A 21530-nucleotide genomic window follows, 5' to 3' on the forward strand; every position below is an offset into this window, starting at 1 on the left:
TTATCAATTCAGATATCGACAACCTCAACAATACAACATCAAAATCAGATATCAACAATATCAATCAAACCATAACGTCTCGCAAGACGGGACAACTAGGCGAACACAATCACCTGACCGCCACTTATTCGTCACACAAGACGGGACAACCAGGCGAACACAATCACCTGACAGCCACTTATACGTCACACAAGACGGGACAACCAGGCGAACACAATCACCTGACAGCTACTTATTGTGCCACACAAGGCGGGACAATCGGGTGGACACAACCACCTCATTGCCGCTTATCGCCACACAAGGCGGAACAACCAGGTGAACACAATCACCTGACAGCCACTTATACGTCACACAAGACGGGACAACCAGGCGAACACAATCACCTGACAGTCACTTATTGCGCCACACAAGGCGGGACAATCGGGTGGACACAACCACCTCATCGCCACTTTAGAACATCTCGAAAGATGGGACAATCCCGCGGGACCACACCCACCTCATTGCCACTTTATAACGCCCCGAAAGACGGGACAATCACGTGGGACCACACCCACCTCATCGCCACTTAAGAACCAAAGCCTATATGCCAAGTCAGTCAACAACAATCCCCAAACCAATGATTAATTCGGAGTAACCACATGTTATTCCTATTATCAACGAACATAACTCAATTCAATTGCATACCAACTCAGTTCAATGACAGAAACCAGTAAACGACCGAAGCCTCTCAGAAAACGGAGACACACGTCTCAATAAATTTACTCGGCCGAAGCCTTCAGAAAACATTTGGCATAAGCCTCATAAACAATTAACATAAGCAAGCATACAACATTGAAAGCATACCAATATTTCAATCAATTGTCAATCAAGTTTAAACAACTTCATCTCAAACGCATACAGTGCGATAAAAGCATGCAAGACTCAAATGACGCTCTAAAACTGAGTTACCCTTACCTTCGTGAGTAGAAGTTGGGCATGGAAGTTGTGAACCTAGAACAAGGAAACACAATCATCAACACAAGCCCTACTAGAAGTAACACTATCTAATAACGCTAATCGAAACCGGAAAGAAAGCTTTTAAAGCTTCAGAGTTCACATTTGGGCACGAATTGACAACGGAACTTCGTTCGCTAAAACGAGCATAACTCGAGCTACAGAACTCGGAATGACACGAAACCAGCGCCAAAATTTTGACAATCGAAAGAGCTACGCAATGGCTCAGGTCATAGAGAATCAAAAATTATTTTTGGACACGGTACCCTAAGCAATATGTTTCGGCCACTATGTAAAATAGGGTTTCCGAACTTTTTCTTCGATCTAAATCAATTCCTAGGTATTCTTAGGCGATATCTAGGCCAGGGAAACTCTCAGAAAAATTATCGGGTCGAAAACTGTCGCAGGGGTATTTTGGTCAATATTTTTAGCTCGGAAACTCAAAATCAGAATTTCGAAAAACAAATTAGATGGGGTCGATACCAACGGCGATTATGACGACTAATCTTACTAACGCTAAGCTCAGTCGAGGGTTTTTGATTCAAAAAGCGGAACCTTTGTCATAAATGGGTATTTTCTACAGAAATGAATTTCGGCAGCATTTCGGCGACATTCGGCAAAATGTAATCCGCTAGAAGTACTCTTGGGTACGAAGAGAATATATTTAGACACTAAAATCAACCTATTTGGACAGTTTTACAAAAAGCTCAAAACTTGAGCACAAAAAGACATAACAAAAAGCGATGGAATTTAAAGATCAGAAGAAAGAAATAACATCAGTACCTCGAGGCCTACGCGTAGCAACGAACAGAGCAACGATCAGGCAAGAACCGGAAAAAAACTCTTCCTCCTTTCTCCCTCAAACTCACCCACAACCAACAAAGAAAATGAAAAGAAAAAGAAAAGAAAGACCAGAGAACGTGGTCTGCAGAAGAAGAAGAAAGAAAATGAAGGTGTGATTTTTCTCAGTTTCTGAAGTCCTATATATAGGAAATTGAAAACGCGAGAAAATGATTATTTCGCGATTCCGATTTTTCCTACTAATTCCAACGTATTTTAGACACGATATTCTTCCCGCTGAATCTTCTAATTCTTCGAAGAAATATCAGTATGATTTTTGGTTTTCGAGGCTTGTTTTTAATGTTTACCGGCTTAAAATGCACTTTATGCACTTTATGATTTTGACCTCGGATGCAGAAACTTCCTTCTGAAGAAAGATTTGGAACGTCGATTAGAGTGGGCGTACGCGTGTGGAATCTTCATTTGAAGCTCTGAATAGAAAAAGTCTTCATCGTCGGTTGATTCTAGGGTTTTGAAATACCAGGGTTTCGGTTTCGGCAAACTTCCGATGATTGGAATCGGACGTTCGTAGATCCTAGAGTTTCGCCTCGAAACGATTGTGATATTTGGAAAAAGAGAGGTTCTAACATTTCTCTGAAATTTTTTTGGAACTTTTCCCATAGTGTTCCAAGGGTGGAACTTTTTGGAAATTTTATTCCTATAGTGTTCCAAGGGTGGAACATAGTTTGATTTCCTAAGGTTCTTGTCCTAGGTTTTAAAACGGATAATAGTCGTGCTATAACTTAAATCGACTTCGATACAATCCTTTGACTTTTCCTGAACTTTCTCCTTCGTAAATTTATTTCATCCGATAAACTCTTGTTCAAGTCTTTCCTTCGCGATACATCAAGCCTAATCGTAAATGGAAATCTCTTCCACTTATTCTAAGCTTAAAAACTTGGGTCTTACATCATGTCTTCTTGCGGGTTACCCCGATGACAGGTGTCGGAAGGGCGATCAAGTCAAAGAAGCTTACTCCAAAGTTTATCGGACCGTACCAGATTACGGAGCGTGTTGGACCCGTGGCGTATAGGATTGCCTTACCGCCGTTCCTATCCAACATACATGATGTGCTGCATGTGTCGCAACTTCGGAGGTATATGGCTGATAATTCTCATGTGATTGAACCTGATGATATTCAGCTGAAGTATGATCTAACGATGGAAATGCCGCCCATCAAGATCGTCGACAAAAGCACCAAACGCTTGAGGAACAAGGAAGTATCCTTAGTGAAGGTTGTATGGAATCAAGCTACGGGCGATGCGACTTGGGAATTAGAGGATAAAATGCGGAAATCACATCCCGAGTTGTTTGTAGACCCTTAAGTTTCGAGGGCGAAACTATTTTTAAGGGGGGTGGTATTGTAAGGCCCTAAGTTCAATTTGGAACAATTTTATGGAAGTTTGAATAAAATTGAAGTTTTTGGCTATGTTTGATAACTGGCAGATTAGAACTGTCAACTTGTGTGAATTTTTAGAGGGTCTTAACGACTTCATTTGGGAAAACTTCCTTCATGAGAGTGTTAGCCCTTCAAGTCTAGAAAATTCTCCAAGTGGTTTCGTGTCGATCCGATATCTGTAGCTCCAGATATCCCCGTTTTAGTGAACGTAGTTCCGGCTGTACAGTGCCAGCGGGATTATTACATTGTTTTTCTTCTAAGTCCGAATTTAATTATGAATTTACCTTTGAGGGCTTAGGTTTTAGTAAGTTTCAGGTCTGATTAGGTAATTAGACTGGTGGGTTAAGGTTGGACTTGGGTCGGGCTTGTGGAAAACAAAACCCTAGCCCACTTGTGGGTTGCATGGGATTTTAGCCAAGGGGGGAAACCCTATTCTTCCACAATCAGAAAACAGAGATACACTACAGCACCTTCACGTGAAAAACAAAGAGAGAACGTGTGAGAGAAGAGAAGGGAGCCGCCGCCCAAGCCACCACCATTGTCGCCGGTCACGCGCGCGAGCAAGGGAGAGAGCGCGAATAGAGAGGGTTTCGCGAAGGAGAAGGAAGGTGAAGGAGACTTGGACAGCAAGAGATTGTTCTTCCAAACTTCATTCTCTTCTTCTTTTCAGACCAAGAACCCAAGGTAAGGGCTGGTCCTAGGATTGGGTAGATTGCCTAGGGTATTTGCCATGTTTTACTATGAGAAAAGTCATGAACATGATTGCTTTTGCAAGAGTTTTGTGTTCATGATGCTTGCTGTTTTTTTTCTGCCTTGAGATCTTGATGTTTTGCTTCTGATTTGAGATGAAATGTTGATGCCATGATTCTCCATTATTCATCACTACAACTACCGTTTTCTTCTATGACTTTGCTTGATTAAAATGATTGAAGATTTATATGCTTAGATCTGCCTTTTGTGCTAGAATTGATGGTTATCTTGGTTCTGGAAATTTAAGCATGATATATGATATATGATATGTGGTTCTTGCTGCTGGAATATGGTTTAAAACTCTGGGACTTGAATGGTTGAAAAATTAATTTGAAGGCAAAAGTATCTCTGCCAGTTTCCTGTACTAGACAGCGAGTTTTGGAGCTTAATTACACCTAATTCGGGGACTCAAATGAAAAAGGGATAAACTGGAAAATTGTAGATTTTCGAATTGGCTTTCTATGCATATAAAGAACATAATTTTTGGTCTAGTAATGAGGTCTGGAGGTCGATCTTAGTGACTGTTGCACCTGCTGTTCTTCCTGTACCGGACAGCAAGCTTTAAGGCCTAATATCACCTAATTCTGGATCTCAAATGGAAAAGTGATAAACTATAAAAGTGTAGAGTTTCGAATTATCTTTCCATTCATGTATCATGTGAATTTTGTGGCTAAGTATTGCGGTCTGTAGACCAGTTTTAGTACACGCTGCACCTGTTGTCCAAAAACACTAAATTTGAGAAATTGTTGGAAATGTTAGTAACATGTGATTAGGGACCTTTGTGAGATTTTTATATGATGATATCTGTAAACTGAGCCTCTGGAATTTGTAAATAATTTGTGAATTTGGGAGGCCCTGATTATTTCTATGCTTTGCATGAAGTTTAGTTGTGACTTGTTTAGGAGGTCGCTCACCCAGCTGTAATTCCTCCTAGTGTGACTGTTATTTCTTGACGTTGTAATCTGATACGATATTAACTCATAAGACTCTAGGATTGACATTAGAGCCTTAAACACCAAGAGAATGAATTTATAACTCGCTTGCAAGTAAATGTGAATAATTTGGACATAGGTCTGGTTAGGACTATGGACCATGAGAACAATGGTTCCGTTAGAGACAAAACGGATAACTTGCACGCGAGGGTGAATGCGGTTTGAACCGTGATGTTATGACTTGTGGGTGTCTGACCCATGGTGTGATGTGGTCGTTCCAAGGAACGCCATGATGTTGTGAGCTTTGCTCATGGTGTTGTTCGTCTGCTGGACGAATGGTGTTGGATCCAAGGTGAAAGGTGGTTGTGTGAAGTGAGATTCCGTTAGTAACTGACTCTTTCCCATAAAAGACATATAATGTACTTATATTATATATGTTGTTGTTGATTTTGTCATTATCATTCTTTTTGTTGGACCTGACCCTGCTTGTTTGCTATGTGTTTATTTGGGGGGGTAGATGGTCGTGAAGATAATGGCGATGACTCATTCTTGGGAGTTGATGCTACGTGACGTGCCAATACCGGAGGACGACTACACTTCAGAGGAAGAGGAAGAGGCTAAGGAATAGGGTTTTGGTTGAGAGTCTTTTGTTTTCTGTTGGGGTTGAGAGTTTCCGAAGTGTTGGTATCGAACAATTTTATTGCTTAAATTCGAATGAACAAGTTTTGATGTAATCCTTATTTTCATTCAGGCCTTTGATTCGTACTCTTTACAGTTGGTTATTTAAAAAGTTTTACGATGTTGGTTACTTCCGCGTGTTTTTGGAAAGGTTATGTTTCAAGAGTTTTCGTAAAATGAAAGGTTTGTCATTAATTGAAGATTAATAAGTGAATCGACGAAAACTCTTTACGAAAATGGGTTAATTAGTTACTGAGTAACACTCGAGAAATCGGGGCGTTACAGCTGAGGGCTGAAAGGGGTCATCAATGTAATGAGAAGACACTGACAAGGAGCGATTCTTGGAAAGACTTCTAGACAAAGGAACACGTGTGACGTGACTAAGCTGATCATGCACTAGTACATGATGTGTTCCAAGATTGTATAGGTATGGGACTTTATGGTTGATGATGACATATAAGATTTGATAAGTACTACCCATAACAACAAAATGCATCTTTTTTTCAGAAGCCAAATTCATGAGCTCCAAGGTTAGTGGTGTTTTCCTTGGAGAAATATGAGACGAGTTACGTCTGACAATTTTTCTCATAAAGCGTGTGAGTGAGCACAAGTTGTGCTGAAAAGGGTTGTATTGTCACCATGAGGAAAATCGTCAGATTGGGATGCTATATTATTCATCCTCGTCCAATGTGAACCACCCTCATCCCGTTGAGAAACTCGAAAAACCATGAGGCGCCCCGCTGTCTTTCCCGTCCACCGCCGTCGTTAATGTCGTTCTTTGACCGCTCACCTGGTCCTGACCTTCTCACCATGTAGCCACCACTACCAACCACCTCATCATACCCCATGTTGTTTCGTTTCTTCAAGTATGAACCGCTCTCTGCTATACAAGTACACCACCCTCACCAGAACCGCTTAATGCTCCACCTTTATCTCCCCTTGGGCTTTAATTTCAATATCGCATTTTATGTGAACTACAATTCTTCTGAATAGTGTAAACCAAACTGAACAATCTATAGTATAGTTACTTATCATCAGTAGTGGGTTAGTGTTGTGATATTTATTTTTCACCCAATAAAATAAAATTGATTATTTTAGTCTGAATCCTATCCGACTATAATATAATCGAGTGATGGACAGGACAACCCTATTAAAAATCAAAATCACGCGAAATTAAACTAAAAATATCAAATATGCAATTAAACTGAACATTATTCCGCGGCAACTCGATTTTAGTGCCCACTCCACTCCGCATGGACGCCGCCGATCAGATCACAGCTACGGCGGAGGACAGAGGCGCCGGCGGCAAGCTCCGGAAACCACCACCGAGAAGGCCGCCTGCTAGCCCTTACGCCCGTCCGGCGCCCCGCCGTTGGATTTCCAAGCTCGTCGATCCCGCCTACCGAGTCATCGCCGGCGGAGCCACTCGTTTTCTCCCTTCCTTCTTCTCCACAACGGTTCCCGCCTCTGCATCTGCAGCACTACGTCTACCTGACCCTACTTCTTCATCTTCCTCTCCAGACCAAGGTCAGATTCCAATTACTCTCTTCCAATTTGTGTGCTGAAACTTCAATTTGAATGATTGCAAGTTTTCTCTCAAACTGAATGAATTGATATGATGATTCCCATTGAATGATAGAGTTTGAATTTGAGGTCTTAGTTCATAGTCACTGTTTATAGTTTGAATATCAGTTATTTTCCATGATTGTAATGACTCAAGTATATGAAGCACACTTCAAATACTTAAAACAAGGTGTTTCCCAAACCCTAGTAGCCATAATGTTTGCGGCAGTGGACTCTGTGTGTGGTGTTGGGCTTGCAGATTGAGGGTCAGAGATGGGTGGAGGTGAGGGAAGCGAGAGTGGGGAGGAGGACGAGGCAGAAGATGGCGCGGCACCTGAGAGTCTGTAGGGCCTTGGAGGTGCAGGGTTGTCCGAGGAGGCTGATGCTCTTGGTCGCGCGGCTGAAGGAAACAGGGATGAGGGAGAAGAACAGGTGGCTGAAGATGAAGGGGTATCTCAGACTCGCTCAGGCGGTCGAAGGGGAGCTGAAGGATGCGATGGGTGGTCCTCAATAACCTTATGTACCTCCTTGGGTTAGGATAGGGCTCCCCCTGGTTAGGTAGTAGAAGCTTCACATTGGGGTCTATAAATTTGTCAACATGTTTACAATCAAGCATTCCAGTTTCTTCTAGAATATCAAGAAAATACTTTCTTTGGGAGATAACAACACCTGCCTTTGATTGAGCCACCTCAATCCCAAGAAAGTCATAACTGGCCGAGATCTATAGTTTGGAAATACTTGAAAAGCATTGTTCAACTCCTCAATGCCCATTTGATCATGACTTGTGACACGTACACTACCTAACACATACACCAAATGATAAATAAGTTTACATGAATTTAAGCATTTATAAACACAAATGATATGCTTCACAGCTTGTCATGCCACAATCCTAGATGAATTAGCTAAACTCCAAACCCAAGCTCGAGGTGGCTATTTTCAGACCATATAGAGATTTTTTCAATCCGCAAACCTGGCCCAACTCCCCTTGAGAAACAACCCGTGGTGGTTGCTCGATATAGATCTCCTCGAAGTATCCATGCAAGAAAACATTCTTAATTTCGAGTTTATACAAGGGCCCTCCATAAATCTCATCAATATCTCAAAACATGGCAGGGTTAACTTGTCAAAGGCACCCAATTTTTTTTTTTTTTCTCTTCACTAGTGTTTAGTCTCGGATCTAAGTGCAGTAATTGTGGTACTTCCTGTACCTGGAGTACGTGGTCATGTAAGGCCAGCATTTGGCAAATTAGTGGTTAATTGATGGGCTAGCATAATGGCAATCATATTGGCTGATTGAAACTAATAACTTAAGGTATGCTGGCAGCACTTTGACTTTTGTTCTGAAATGGACGTAATGATGCTAGGGCATGGAATTTTTCATTTTTATCGTACTGACTTCAGGACTAAAGAAATATTCAATAAATTATATCATAAAAGAAATGTTATTCTCCAGTTCCCGTGAAGCTACTAACTGTTGAATATCCCAAGCATATCATCTTCCACTGTGTATATATTTGTATTTTATTCTATCTTCAATGCAATCAATGTAAAATCATCTGGTCCTTGATAAGTGTTAAAATATTTATTTGTTGCTCCTTGTGCTTTCAGCTGGTGGAGTTAAATCTGCAGCCTATTACTCTTATCTGTTTCATGTATTTACAATTTACTGATTAGTCTGGAAAATGTTTATTCATTCATGTTTCTGATCCCAACTTGTTTATTGGCAGTATGTAAAGGGCAAACTGGTGAACAAGGAGATAAAGATAATACACTCAAAAGTGATTTACAAGTAAGCTTTGTTTTTGCTTCTTTTCCTGAGCCCCACATACTTGTTATTGAACATGCTTGTTCTTTTGCAGCTCTTGGCATCCGAATCAATTGAGTACAGACAGGATGAAAAAGGAAAGCAGTCTGAGAAAAATAGGCTTTCAGATGTCGAGCAACTTCTGCAAAGGAAAAAACTTTCTAGGTACGTTACTTAAACTGTTGATAATAGTGGTAGTTTTTTCCTTCCCTTGAATGGATCATTTCAGAAGTTTATAATGAATGTCGTTCCTGCTTTTAGATCAGATTATTCATTCCAACATTTCTCGGCAGCGCTGGTTGCTTTACTGTTGAAATGGAAAGTTTTATTGCCATTTTTTGTTGTTATTATTTTATTTTTCTGCTCATGTGAATGTGAGAATGACTAGGAGCAGGAGAACATGTCTCACATGGATACTAATCGCATGCAATGGTATTATAGTAGCCACCATGTCTCCTATTTGGTGAACCTAGGTTTTGAAATGAGTGGAGCCAAGCCTAGTTCGGGCTTGGCTCAATAGAGAAACTAATGTTGAGCCTTTTAGTCCCATCAAGATAGGTTCAAAATTGTAACTGGGTAAATCTTTTCAAGATATGTATAGTTAAAATACAACATGGTTTACAAAAAAATCAAATGCAAAACGAACTAATATTGAGCCTGTTAGTCCCATTTAGTTAGGTTCAAAATTGTGACTGAATAAATTTTTTCTAGATACGCACAATTAAAATTCAATATGGTTAGACAAAAAAAATTCAAATGAATGTATGAAAGTTTATAATCATGTACTCCTACTTGTTTTCTAGAAGCAGTATGTTGGTTATGACTTAGAATTCGCTAATGCACTTCCAAAGATTTAGGTTGCTAATGTACTAGTATTTTAGAGAATGTTAGTTATATTTCGAAGATGTGAATGCTTTTGCAACTTGACTTATTTCTGAAGCTATGTTGTGATGCTCGGGAAAACCTGTTAGCATTTACTGTTTTCTTTAGGTTATGTTTGGATGAGGGCTTCAGGTGGATGGGAAAGGAAGTTGAATTTTCATTTTTAATTGAGAGTCAATAAGGGTCAATTGAAGTCTAAGGTTACATAACAATCTTTCACTTTTTACTATTTGAAGATTTTCAAACTAGAGAATTTGTACGCAAAATGAAAAGTTTACCCTCGTTTCCCTTCCTTTCCCTTTCAAACATACCCTCAGTGAAAAAAAAAAACTGTTCGTTGATTGTTATCTAAAGATTTCCATGTTTAAAACTCTTGAATCTCCTCATGTAGAGATGAATTCAATCATTTGGTAGAGGTTTTAAATTCAAGGGTAATGGACCCCGCAATTGATGAACATGGAAAGGAAAATACAAATTTGACTACTGGGAAAGATGATGGGAAGCTTGCAATGGCAAGCATGCTTCCAAAGGTTTCAAGTGAACAGAGGCATCAAGAGTTGAATGGGGCCATACCGGTAGGCTCTTCACCTCTTGGATTTTCAAAAGTAAGTATTGCAACTTGTTTAAACCATTTGTTTTTACTGGTAGATTATGAACAAGCTTACCTTATCTATTTACATCTGAACTGTGTGTCTTGACTGCCCCTCACTCGTGTATTTGTGTCAGCATTAATTACTGAGATATACATTATGATATGATCCCAAGTAGCCCCCTCTAAAGTGTACGTAGGGAGAGATAGAAGGTGTGATGCACTTGACTGAAACCAAGAGAGAGAAGATAGTAACTAACTGCCAGTGGCCGTGCGTGGGTACTGGGGAGGGCAGAGTGAGTGGGAGAGCAATGTAACAGAATTCAGATATTAGAGGGATGGAAGGCAAGGAGGAAAGGTAGGTTGGACCCTTAGGAGAAGTGAGGCCTCTCGAAGTGCCTTAGAACTTATTTTCTTGTTTTTCTTTTCTAAACCCAGCTGTAAACACTGATATACCTCAGTCTGATCATCATATCATGCCTGAAACCAAGAGAGAGAAGATAGTAACTAACTGCCAGTGGCCGTGCGTGGGTACTGGGGAGGGCAGAGTGAGTGGGAGAGATAGAAGGTGCGATGCACTTGACTGAAACCAAGAGAGATAGAAGGTGTGATGCACTTGACTGAAACCAAGAGAGAGAAGATAGTAACTAACTGCCAGTGGCCGTGCGTGGGTACTGGGGAGGGCAGAGTGAGTGGGAGAGCAATGTAACAGAAGGTGTGATGCACTTGACTGAAACCAAGAGAGATAGAAGGTGTGATGCACTTGACTGAAACCAAGAGAGAGAAGATAGTAACTAACTGCCAGTGGCCGTGCGTGGGTACTGGGGAGGGCAGAGTGAGTGGGAGAGCAATGTAACAGAATTCAGATATTAGAGGGATGGAAGGCAAGGAGGAAAGGTAGGTTGGACCCTTAGGAGAAGTGAGGCCTCTCGAAGTGCCTTAGAACTTATTTTCTTGTTTTTCTTTTCTAAACCCAGCTGTAAACACTGATATACCTCAGTCTGATCATCATATCATGCCTGAATACGTAAATAATACAGTTTTTTGCAGTTTCCATAACTATCTTTGTTTGATGCCTAACAAATTCGTAATCAAATGAAAGCAATATCTCATATGATTGCTCCTACTCGATCTTATCGTTCACACAATATTCTATCATATATATGATATGCAACCCCCCTGTAGCTAATTTGTTAGTTTAGGAGTTAGTTTGAGATTGAAAGAGGAGATGAAATAACAAAAAATTATGAGAGAGACTTCTTGTCATTAGGTTTGTAATTCCAATTCTTATCATCTGGTATCAAATTTCAATCCCGGAGTTGTGGGTGCTTGGGGAGCGAGATTCAAGGTTCGACAAGAATGGAAAAGGCCATTATTGCCATCCTTAAAGAATGAGACACGATTTCTGGAAAATGATATGCATTGATGGACAATGGGTCCATTGTGTATGATGACGGATTAGGATTGCCTCTCGTCAGGCTCTGATACCATGTTGAATTAGGAGAAACTGGCAGACAACATTAGACTTAATCTGTGTGTTTAAACTTTAAACTACACAGCGGAGGTTATTGTATATAATATCTTTTCCTGTTTACATGAAATTGTGTTACCTAATAAAAATAAAGATAAGATATCCTACTTTTCTATAATTAACTTACACTTATCTATAAGATATCTAACAATTATTATTTTGCATTAACTCATATTCTATATGTATGGATATCATGCAGTTTGTTTGATACAAACTTTTAACGTCTTTCCTAAGATTTGCAAACATTTTTTGTATCAAATTCTGTCTTTTCTTAAAAACTGAATTTAGTTTGACAGGTAATGGAAGTTGTATTATTTTAGATGCATTTGAATTGTAGAACACCAGGTCTGTCCTTATTAGGGTCATATGTAATTTTGCTGTTATCATAGCCGTATTAACAACATTTCGTGTTCAGGTTCGAGATGATATTGGTGCTTCACCAATTGAGCTTGCTAGAGCATACATGGATTCCCGTGCATCAGATGCAGGCCTCAATTCTAAGAGCATGTTTGATACTGTTAAAAGCACAACTTTGTATTGTGATGAAGCTGCAATAAAGCCACATGATCTGTCACCATCGAAAAAGTCATCAACATGCTGGCCTGGTGCTATGGTGCAGGATGCTTACTTAACACCACAAAGCCAGAGAAAGGGATATGGACTTCACAACCTTCGCCGGACTCCTTATTCCAGATCTCTATGGACAAACTCTAAGTCCAAGGTACATATTGTTTAGATAGTTTGTCTAGTAATCTTTAATGCTTTGTTTGCAAGCTTGTAATTATTTTTCTTTTTCATTTCACTAGTCAGTTTATGCACAAGTAGAAGACGGCCACTTTTCATCAACTCCCCTCCATCAATCAGAGACTACTCCATATCCGCAGGTATCTTTGAGTAGCTTGTGCCTGTATTTGATTTGTAATTTTTAATATGTCAATTCTTTTGGCAGTCTGTGAATCACAAAACCTCAGATTTGTTATGATAGTGTCTTCACTGGTTTTTTTTTAGAATGTAAGCTTGTTAAAGATTTGATAGTTTATGAAATTCCTATCTTTCTTGCTATATCTAGAAGTGCTTCTGTTAAGACTTAGGAGATTATAGATATATGACATGAACAGGATAGTTTTAAATGAAGAATGGTTTTAGAAGATTCCTTTTTGTTTTTTATCTCTCATTTTAGCATCTTTTCATAACCTACTGCCATACTTTTGATTATACAAACCAAAAATCATTTTTCCTTGACTTTTACATTTAGGTTAATCTGCATGGTAAATGGAATTGGATGCATATTCTTGGGCATCCTATTGTTGTAAAGGACTTGATTTATTTTTCCTAATTATCTTGATTATTGCCTATCCTTCAGATAATGGTTGCTTAATATCTATGCTGATACTGAAACTTGAAACTATCTCACATTTCAAATAAAGGGCATCTGGAACCTAGGAAATATGATCACCATGCAAGCAGGATTTCTATGTTATTTTCTTATCTAGCCAAGTTCTGTGGAAGCTAGACACACTGATTTTCTGGTTGATCTTACTTGTTCTATTCAGTAATTCTATTTTATTTCAACTATGTTACCTTTAATTGCTTTATTGGATTTCAATTTTCTATAATTTAATTTGTGGATTATTTTTTTTTTTGTGGCAATTGGTTACTAACGTAACCCTAATAGACAAAGGATAAATCTAAAGTTGATGCATTGGGAAGTGGGTATGGATCTGTTGGACCTATTCGTTCAACTAGGCGTAAATTTGGTGTGCAATCTACTTCACGAAGACCAGCTTATTCATCTCTGAGTATTCCTTCACAGCGAGAAAGTTCTGGTGTTATTGAAGGTTTCACTCCTACTGTTACAAAGAGCACGGATGCTGATGGGATGGGCAACAATCATAAGCCCCTGGGCTTTAAGGGGGGTGTTCCCATGCATACCAGTTTGATGGCTAAGAAGATATTGGAGCATATTGACAGAAGTGTTCCCACTCCTAAAGAAAAATCTGCTGAGTTGAATCTAGCAACTAAATGGAAGAATCCTGAATCTTTGGTTAATTTCAAAACTACCTTTTCAAATGAAGAAAATGGCTTGGTTAAATCAAAAGATCATAGTCCTTATAAATATGATGGACCTGATGGAAAGAAATATACTCTAAAAGATGATTGTGAAGGAAACAACAATGTTGATATTCAACCTAGGGAGAGAAATGATAAATCTATTGATATCAGAAAGGAAGGAACTTTGGCATCTGACAAGAATGTTTGCAGCAACATCCCTAGACATGGTAATGATGCAAGGACTGGTGATTCTCAAACTTCTTCAATGAGAGCTTCTGAAGAGGTACTCTATATTTTTAACAGCCATAATTTCTTACATGTAGTTTTGTTCTTCGAAAGCAAAGTATAAGATATATATAGATCATAGAAGTCAATAGTACAAAGCCCATTTCAAAGAGGAAAAACTACCCAAAAAGACAACAGAACAAGGACAACCCAAAGAAATCTAAACTCAATTGTCATATTACATATAATTTTGCTAGCTGCCTGGAGAACCAATTTTTTTCTTGATGTGCTCGCCGTGCAGGAAGCTTTGATGACTCTACCAAGAGTAAATGAAGAAAAGATGCCTCTTACTAGCTCCGCAGCGAGTAAGCCAGTTTTAGCTCCTATTACGGTCAAGAAGCCTGTATCAAGATGGACCTCAGGATCTGATAATGGCTCAGGATTTACCTTTCCTGTTTCGGCATCCTCTTCTGTATTCTTAGAGCCGCCGACACCTTCCATAATGCCATTGTTCTCTGCTGCTGGGGATCAACACCAATCAAAAGAAGGATCTAGTGTACTGTCATATAGTTTTGGTTCAAAAAAGTCCGGACCGGCGGTTGTATTTTCCTTCCCTTCAACAAGCAATACCATTCATAATGGGATCGGAGACATCAAGTTTAACTTTGGTTCACCAGAGAAGGCAAGGCTGTCGTTTTCATTTGGAAAAAATGCTGTCTGCTGCTAAGCAAAACCAAGAAATGGTGTTCTGATGGTTGTTCCAGCTACTTTTTGTTGGATTATTGTTATTTTTTTCGTTCAACATTCTTGGAGAAGGTTGTATATTGGTTTTCTTTTCTTTCCGTGAAGATGAGTAAGATTCAGCCGTTGAGTCCTAAATTGCGTGGTTTCTATGATCTTATTCTAAGTTCCTCTTTTGTGATTTTGATTTTGTTTTCTTTTAAATATTAGAATTCCAGAGCAAGCTTGTCGGAACATGTGATGGTGCCGGGCTGCTGGCTTTGGTACGAGTAAACTTAGTAGGGCAGCGGTGCCGGTGAACTACTCTTTAATGACAATTTTGTCTTTTGACTTGTGTTTACAACAAACTTTATCCCACGAGCTGTATGAATCCCACACCATTATACTCAATCAAAACACACATATTATGAGGGATATTATTATGTATTAATAATGAGATCATTTTTAATATCTTTCCAATTTCATTTAGTTTAGGTTTCTCTTTACCTCTTTTCACATGATTAAACACCATGTCATCCATCCTCATTGGTGGTGAAGATACAATATTTTGCGGTGAGCAAAGGTAGATAGGGTATTAAAGGACAAGGAAAGGAGATAAAGAAAGAAGGAGATAAAGAAATAATTGTATTTTTGTCTTCTAAAAAGAGGTTTGTTTCCTTTAATGAATGACTACTTTGAAACAACCACATAACTGTGGTAAGTAAAACCGGTCGACCTAACTAAAATCTGTGGTCACATGGTTATGGTAGTTCGGGAAAAAAAGTTAGATATTTTACCTTAACGAAATTGAGACGCTCAGTCTAGAAAAACAAGTGGAAAGTAACTAGTGGTTGAATTAGATCAAGCCATGCCAAACTTTGTGTGGCCCAACCCAGGTCTGGTTTCCGTTCTAATTTCATTGCCCAAGCTTGACTTGTGGCATGTCATAGGCCAAATTTCAAGGTCTGGCTTGACTTAAGGTATTGGCTAACAGATCATCGGGTAAAAAAATTTATACATAATTAATTAAAATATATATTATCAATAAACATCTTGTCTATCAGGTCAAATAAACTTTTTTCTTTAGTTTCAAACAATAAACTTTTTTCTTTAATTTGATTTTAGTCCCTCTTAAAAAAATGATGTTTAGTGGCTGTCAAAAACCACCAGTAATTGTAAAAATGACCGCCACTAAACGTCATTTTTTCTTAGAGAGACTAAAATCAAATTCGCTTACAAACTCAGAGACTAACTTGACCATTAACCATTTTCTCTCATACTTATAAATTATTGCCAGACCTTGTATACAATGTTTTTCAAGTTTAAAAAGTGCAAGCTTCATGAATTTCCTGCTCTGCAAGAAGCCTAGTAGTATGAACATATTCAGAAACAGAAGGGACATTTATGGACTCCATGCTGATTGATTTCACAGTAAACTGGGTTTCAATTGCCTTAATTGTTCTTTCAATAAATTCTGATCTTGGGAGATAGTCCTTCATTCGACAAACAAAATCCATGTGATCTCTTGTCTGCAAAATTGCAATCAAATGTATGAAATTTAGAAGACATCTGGAGACGATATGATAACCCAGATCCAAACTACACACAAACACACACACACATATGACATACCAAAAAAATCATCTTATTTTCACATTCAATTAACGCTACTCTATGTGTCGGCAAGTGGCGCACACGCATGGAGGGGGGCCTGTAGCTGACGCATGTGCGTGGGTGATTGGCGCACATGCGTGGAGCTTCTGTCCCTACAACACTAAGTGACGTTTTTTGCTACTTTTGAACTGTTTTGTAGGCATTTATGGTTAAGGGTTGTATCATTGAATATTATGCATGATATACATGAAGTTTATGAGTTAAGAATGCATGATTAACATGATAAATTGATTATGAACATGATGAGTTATGAATTGCTTATATGCATAGATGTTTGAATAACATGAATGCGAATGATGAAATGTTAAATACCTTGATGATTGAGAACATGATTACTTGTTGAACATGATATGATGAACCCTAAGATATCTATGATGAGTATATGTTTTGTTTTATGTTCACATGATGCTAGATGAAGTATGCTTTAATATTTAACGAATAATATGCGATGTATGGGTGACAGTGATCGATGAGATCGAAAGTGGAATCTAAGATGGTTGGGCTACCGTGGCGACAGATAACTGGTGACACTCATGAGTTGGTGATCCCGATCACTTATGAGGTGAAGGTGTGGTGAAGTCGTCATCGAACGAAAAAGACTATAACTATGTTGCATGACTAACCGTAAAGCATAGCATTGCATAGAATGAAGGTACTGCTGGAATGAGTATTGTGAGTTGATTACTAATGATTGCTGGAATGGATCATTAGATAAGTGGAAATTGACTGCTCGAATGGGTCTTTGTCCCGTCTGCCTTGTATGAAGTTGGCGTTTATCTAGATCATGGTGTAATTGAGCATTGAGCATATAGCATACGCTAACAATATAGAGACACATAGGTTCCCTTGAACGTCGACGATGTTAGAACATCGGTTGTTATCTCGTGACTTGTGTTAGATGAATGAATACAATATGAGGTACAACATGTGGGTTATGGGCCTTGTGCCTTGCTTGTTGAAGTGGTTGCCTTATCCTATGCTACACCTAGAATTCCTTAGGACAGTATAGGCATGCTTTTGCCTGCTTGTATGTGTGCACGCCCAACATATGACCTTGTGGTGTAAGAAGTTGACCCTTGCACCTTTTCTCTCTTATGAATATCCAACGACGCCGCTCTAAAGGATGAGCAAGAGGTCGATAGACGCACGAGAGGAGACGTTGTCGGGAAATGATGTGACGACGAGCTACCGAGTCAGAGATTAGTCGTGTGGAGATTGCGGGGAGCTCGATGGACATATGAGGCTTCATTTTGTTTGTTTTGGAGTTTATATTGTAATTATATTCGTTGATGTAAGGGTACTCATTATTGGGTATTTATTATGTATGTTGTAGAAGCACTACTTTTAAAAAGAAAAAAAAAGCCTGCATCTTTATGATTTCGAAAGTTCATTAGCATGATTACTTTACTTTTGGTATCACTAAGTAACCCTTAAAAATCGGAGCGTTACAATGTGATTTATATCTATACATTTTCTGTCAAAGTGATTTTTATAGGAAAATAATATAAATGTCTTGTGAGAAGAGCTAAAAGTTCTTTCATGTTAACTAAAAGTTTGGTCTATTTGCTTTAGCCTCAACATTGTTTTATTAGACTGAAGTGTTTCTAAGAATTTTACCCAACATATTCTGATAATGAAAACCCACGTTAGAGAATATTAAAAGTACGTATGTGGATAAGTGTTGTGTAACCAAACATTCACTAAATGGCTATGGTAAATAAAAGTAAGAATCTGAAGTTACCTTCTGTATGCTACAGGTACAAATACAATCCCAACCTTATATTGTGCAATGTGCTGGAAAATAGGTTGAGAAAGATCAAAATGGTGATTGGGAGGATCACACCAACCACCTGGTGGGCAGAAATTGGTGGTCGTGACTATAATGGAACCAGGAAGGCACGTTCACACATTTAATTTGAAAATATGCTCCACAGCTCAAGCCACTGTTGAACAATGCATTGCTAAGTGTTGCTGTATTAGATTTTCATACCCACAAGCCCCACCTACAAATTTGACATAAATAGATGCTATGAATCATTAATAATTGTTGAGAAATTTCACGTTGACTGAAGATGTGACTAAATAAGTATTTATATTTGGTAGGTCAATCCTCACCCCCAAGCTAGCTTTTAGGACTGAGTTAGGCGTAACCCGAATTTTAAGAAGAGCCAAAGTACGTAAAGCACAACTAAAACACAACTATGACAAACTTAATGCGAGTTACATTTGGGCAGGCATACCCATTGTCCCATAAGCATCACTTCCACCTCGGGGTGTCAAAGCAGGTAGCCCGCCCCGCGCTTAGCCCGCCTTAAGGAATACGCTCTATATCAGTCCATCACACAAAAGGAATACACATCCACTAGTAAGAGGCTTATCTAAAAAAACTGGTAAGAAAAATTGAAAAACTTGGGGGTGACTAAGCTTCGGTGAGTCACCCCACTAGCTCCGCCCCTGGAGGGGAATGTTCAGGGATTAATCACGGCGGGTGCAATTTAACTTTCCGATGTACCAAAAAAATTGTATGTGGCGTTTTCAAGAGTTACAAACAAACAATGATTAAGTATTATTGTGAATGATGAAGAAGAAAATGTGTGTTCAACAACTACAAATGATTTATAAGGATGTTTTCACTGAGATTTGACTAAAGCTTGATAATTTTTATGACATACATGTTTGTTTAATTTAATTTTTTATTATAATTATTATAAATTCGCACCTTTCATAATATAAGCCGTGCATGACACAAGTACAATACTAGTTATATTGATTAAGGTATTTTTGATTAATTTCCGTATTAACAACCATTATTGTATTTTTTTATTATGTATATTAATGTGAGGTGCACAAGGTAGTCAGGATCGGGATCCTATGTAGGATCGAGAGTGGGGATAAGAGATCGAAGATCGGAGGATCGGGATCTGGATCGTAAGATCCTACAAGAAACGCTAATATTTATTTAATAAATACAAAAAGTCACATATAGAACAAAAATTATTCATGATCAACCATAAGAAACACAAGTTCTTATGTTTCTTAAAATATGAGTAAAGACATAATGATATATCCATAAGTTAATTAATATAACATAATAGTATAAGACATATCCAAAACATTACTTTTGATTCACCATAAGAAATTAAGAACACATGTGGGTAAATGGGTATTGACTATTTCTAATTCAAAATAGAACTAAGGTTTGGAATGGGTGGGTAAATGGGTATTGACTATTGGGTAAATTAGTGGGCCAAACCAGAAAAAATAAAAAATAAACAAAATTAAAATTTGATCCATTAAAAGTAGGATCGGATTAAGATCTGAAGATCCTACCTCAAAGATCGCGATCCTAATATGATCCACTAAATTTACGATCCTGGTTACAATCCAGATCGAAATGGCCCTTGCAGATCGTAGGATCTTACGATCTTACGATCCAGATTCCGATCCTGACTACCTTGGAGGTGCAAGTGCCACAAGGGAGAATGATTATTTAATCAAAGAGGAGCATGATTGAAATATTATTGCATTCAATTTCATGTCACAGGATTTTGTTTTGGGTTTAGGATTTTACGCATTTAGTTTGTTCAATTACAATCAAAAGAGATGGAGACTGGAAGTGAGGGAAGGAAGCTCTTATGCCCTAGTTTGTTCAATTACTCTAGCGTGTGCTCTTGTGCCCTTGACCTTGTTATGACTCTCACTATCGCACTTAAACTTAAACTTATCCCCATGCTTGTCTTTGGTCTTAGCTAAGTTTCATATACTTACTTTAATCCTAATTTATGATATTCATTATTTTATTGTTGATACATGCATTATAGATGAAATGGCATGGCGTATAAAGAGAATATATTTTCATTTCAACCTTAAAATTACCATTGAGAAGTTTCCGTAGTGCTTCTTTTTATATACAATTTGGCTTATAAAAAAAAACCATTGGGAAGTTTCCATTGTCATTGACACCTTCCATATTTTTTATCCCACAAATTGTGTTCGGGGATAATTAAGAGCTTCCTTCCCTCACTTCCAGTCTCCATTAAAAAATGTAATTGAGCAATGCAAAATCCTAAACCCAAAATAAAATCATGTGATGCATGAAATTGAAATGCAATAATGATTCAATGCCCTTCTTTGATTAAATAATCATTCTTCCTTGTGGCACTTGCACCTCACATTAATATAATTAATCAAAAAATACAGTAATTGTTGTTAATACTGTAATTAATCAAAAATACCTTGATCAATATAATTGCTAATATAATTAAAGTCTTTGTAACTTTTTTTTAGAAAGCAATAGAATATGTTAATCACAGTTTTGACAAAGCTAGAAAGGAGACAAAACAAACAATGATGGTTAGTAGCATCAAAAAGCTAATCACTCAGAGTGAAAGACACTCCTGAAGAGAAAAAAAACCTATAAGGCTATAGGAATCCTACAACCAACCAAAAAATAAAGAACCACCACAATAAAAATCAACCTTCCACTAACACTATGAAAATCAACCTTCAACAACACATAGGAAATAAAGTCACACATGAGTACAGACCAAAACAACAAGGGAGGCAAAGCAGCAAGTCACCACTGGAAGCCTACCTAGGATATAGATTCTAGGCTTCTTCTGATGAAGCTTACTGCCACAGAAAATAGCAGATCGAAACAGATTAGCCAAGAGGAAGATTGGCCACGAGAGTTGCGAATGGAGGTAGAGAGAAATAGAGGTCAGAGCTAGAAAGAGAGGTAGAGCTTCGCGCAGGGGAAAACGCGGCCGCCACTTCCTTGAAGAAGAGCGGCGTGAGTCGTAAAAGTCGACGAAGACCTAGGAAAGTAGAGCAGACACAACACGCGCAAAGAGAAAAAAACGAGCACTAAACTGAGAAGGAGGTCAGAGCCTTCC

At 38.5% G+C, this 21530-nt stretch overlaps 1 protein-coding gene across 1 annotated transcript; it reads left to right on the forward strand.

Moving 5' to 3' along the window:
* Positions 1-6749: 6749 nt before the first annotated feature.
* Positions 6750-15120, forward strand: LOC130728532 (nuclear pore complex protein NUP1). Its single transcript, XM_057580032.1, has 8 exons — positions 6750-7119; positions 8886-8947; positions 9018-9127; positions 10236-10449; positions 12380-12685; positions 12771-12848; positions 13640-14299; positions 14543-15120. Exons 1-8 carry the CDS (start codon positions 6846-6848, stop codon positions 14966-14968), a joined length of 2130 nt encoding a protein of 709 aa, XP_057436015.1. The 5' UTR covers positions 6750-6845; the 3' UTR covers positions 14969-15120.
* The last annotated feature ends 6410 nt before the right edge of the window (positions 15121-21530 follow it).

Source organism: Lotus japonicus, chromosome 1, assembly GCF_012489685.1.
Source record: "Lotus japonicus ecotype B-129 chromosome 1, LjGifu_v1.2".
Classification (NCBI taxonomy): domain Eukaryota; kingdom Viridiplantae; phylum Streptophyta; class Magnoliopsida; order Fabales; family Fabaceae; genus Lotus; species Lotus japonicus.

What these genes read in the sequence shown, in the direction of transcription:
- LOC130728532 (XM_057580032.1), top strand. Translation starts at nt 6,846, where the DNA reads ATGGACGCCGCCGATCAGATCACAGCTACGGCGGAGGACAGAGGCGCC. An exon ending in GGACAAACTCTAAGTCCAAG is followed by an intron (nt 12,686 to 12,770) that starts GTACATATTGTT and finishes TCATTTCACTAG; the next exon opens with TCAGTTTATGCACAAGTAGA. An exon ending in CAATGAGAGCTTCTGAAGAG is followed by an intron (nt 14,300 to 14,542) that starts GTACTCTATATT and finishes CTCGCCGTGCAG; the next exon opens with GAAGCTTTGATGACTCTACC.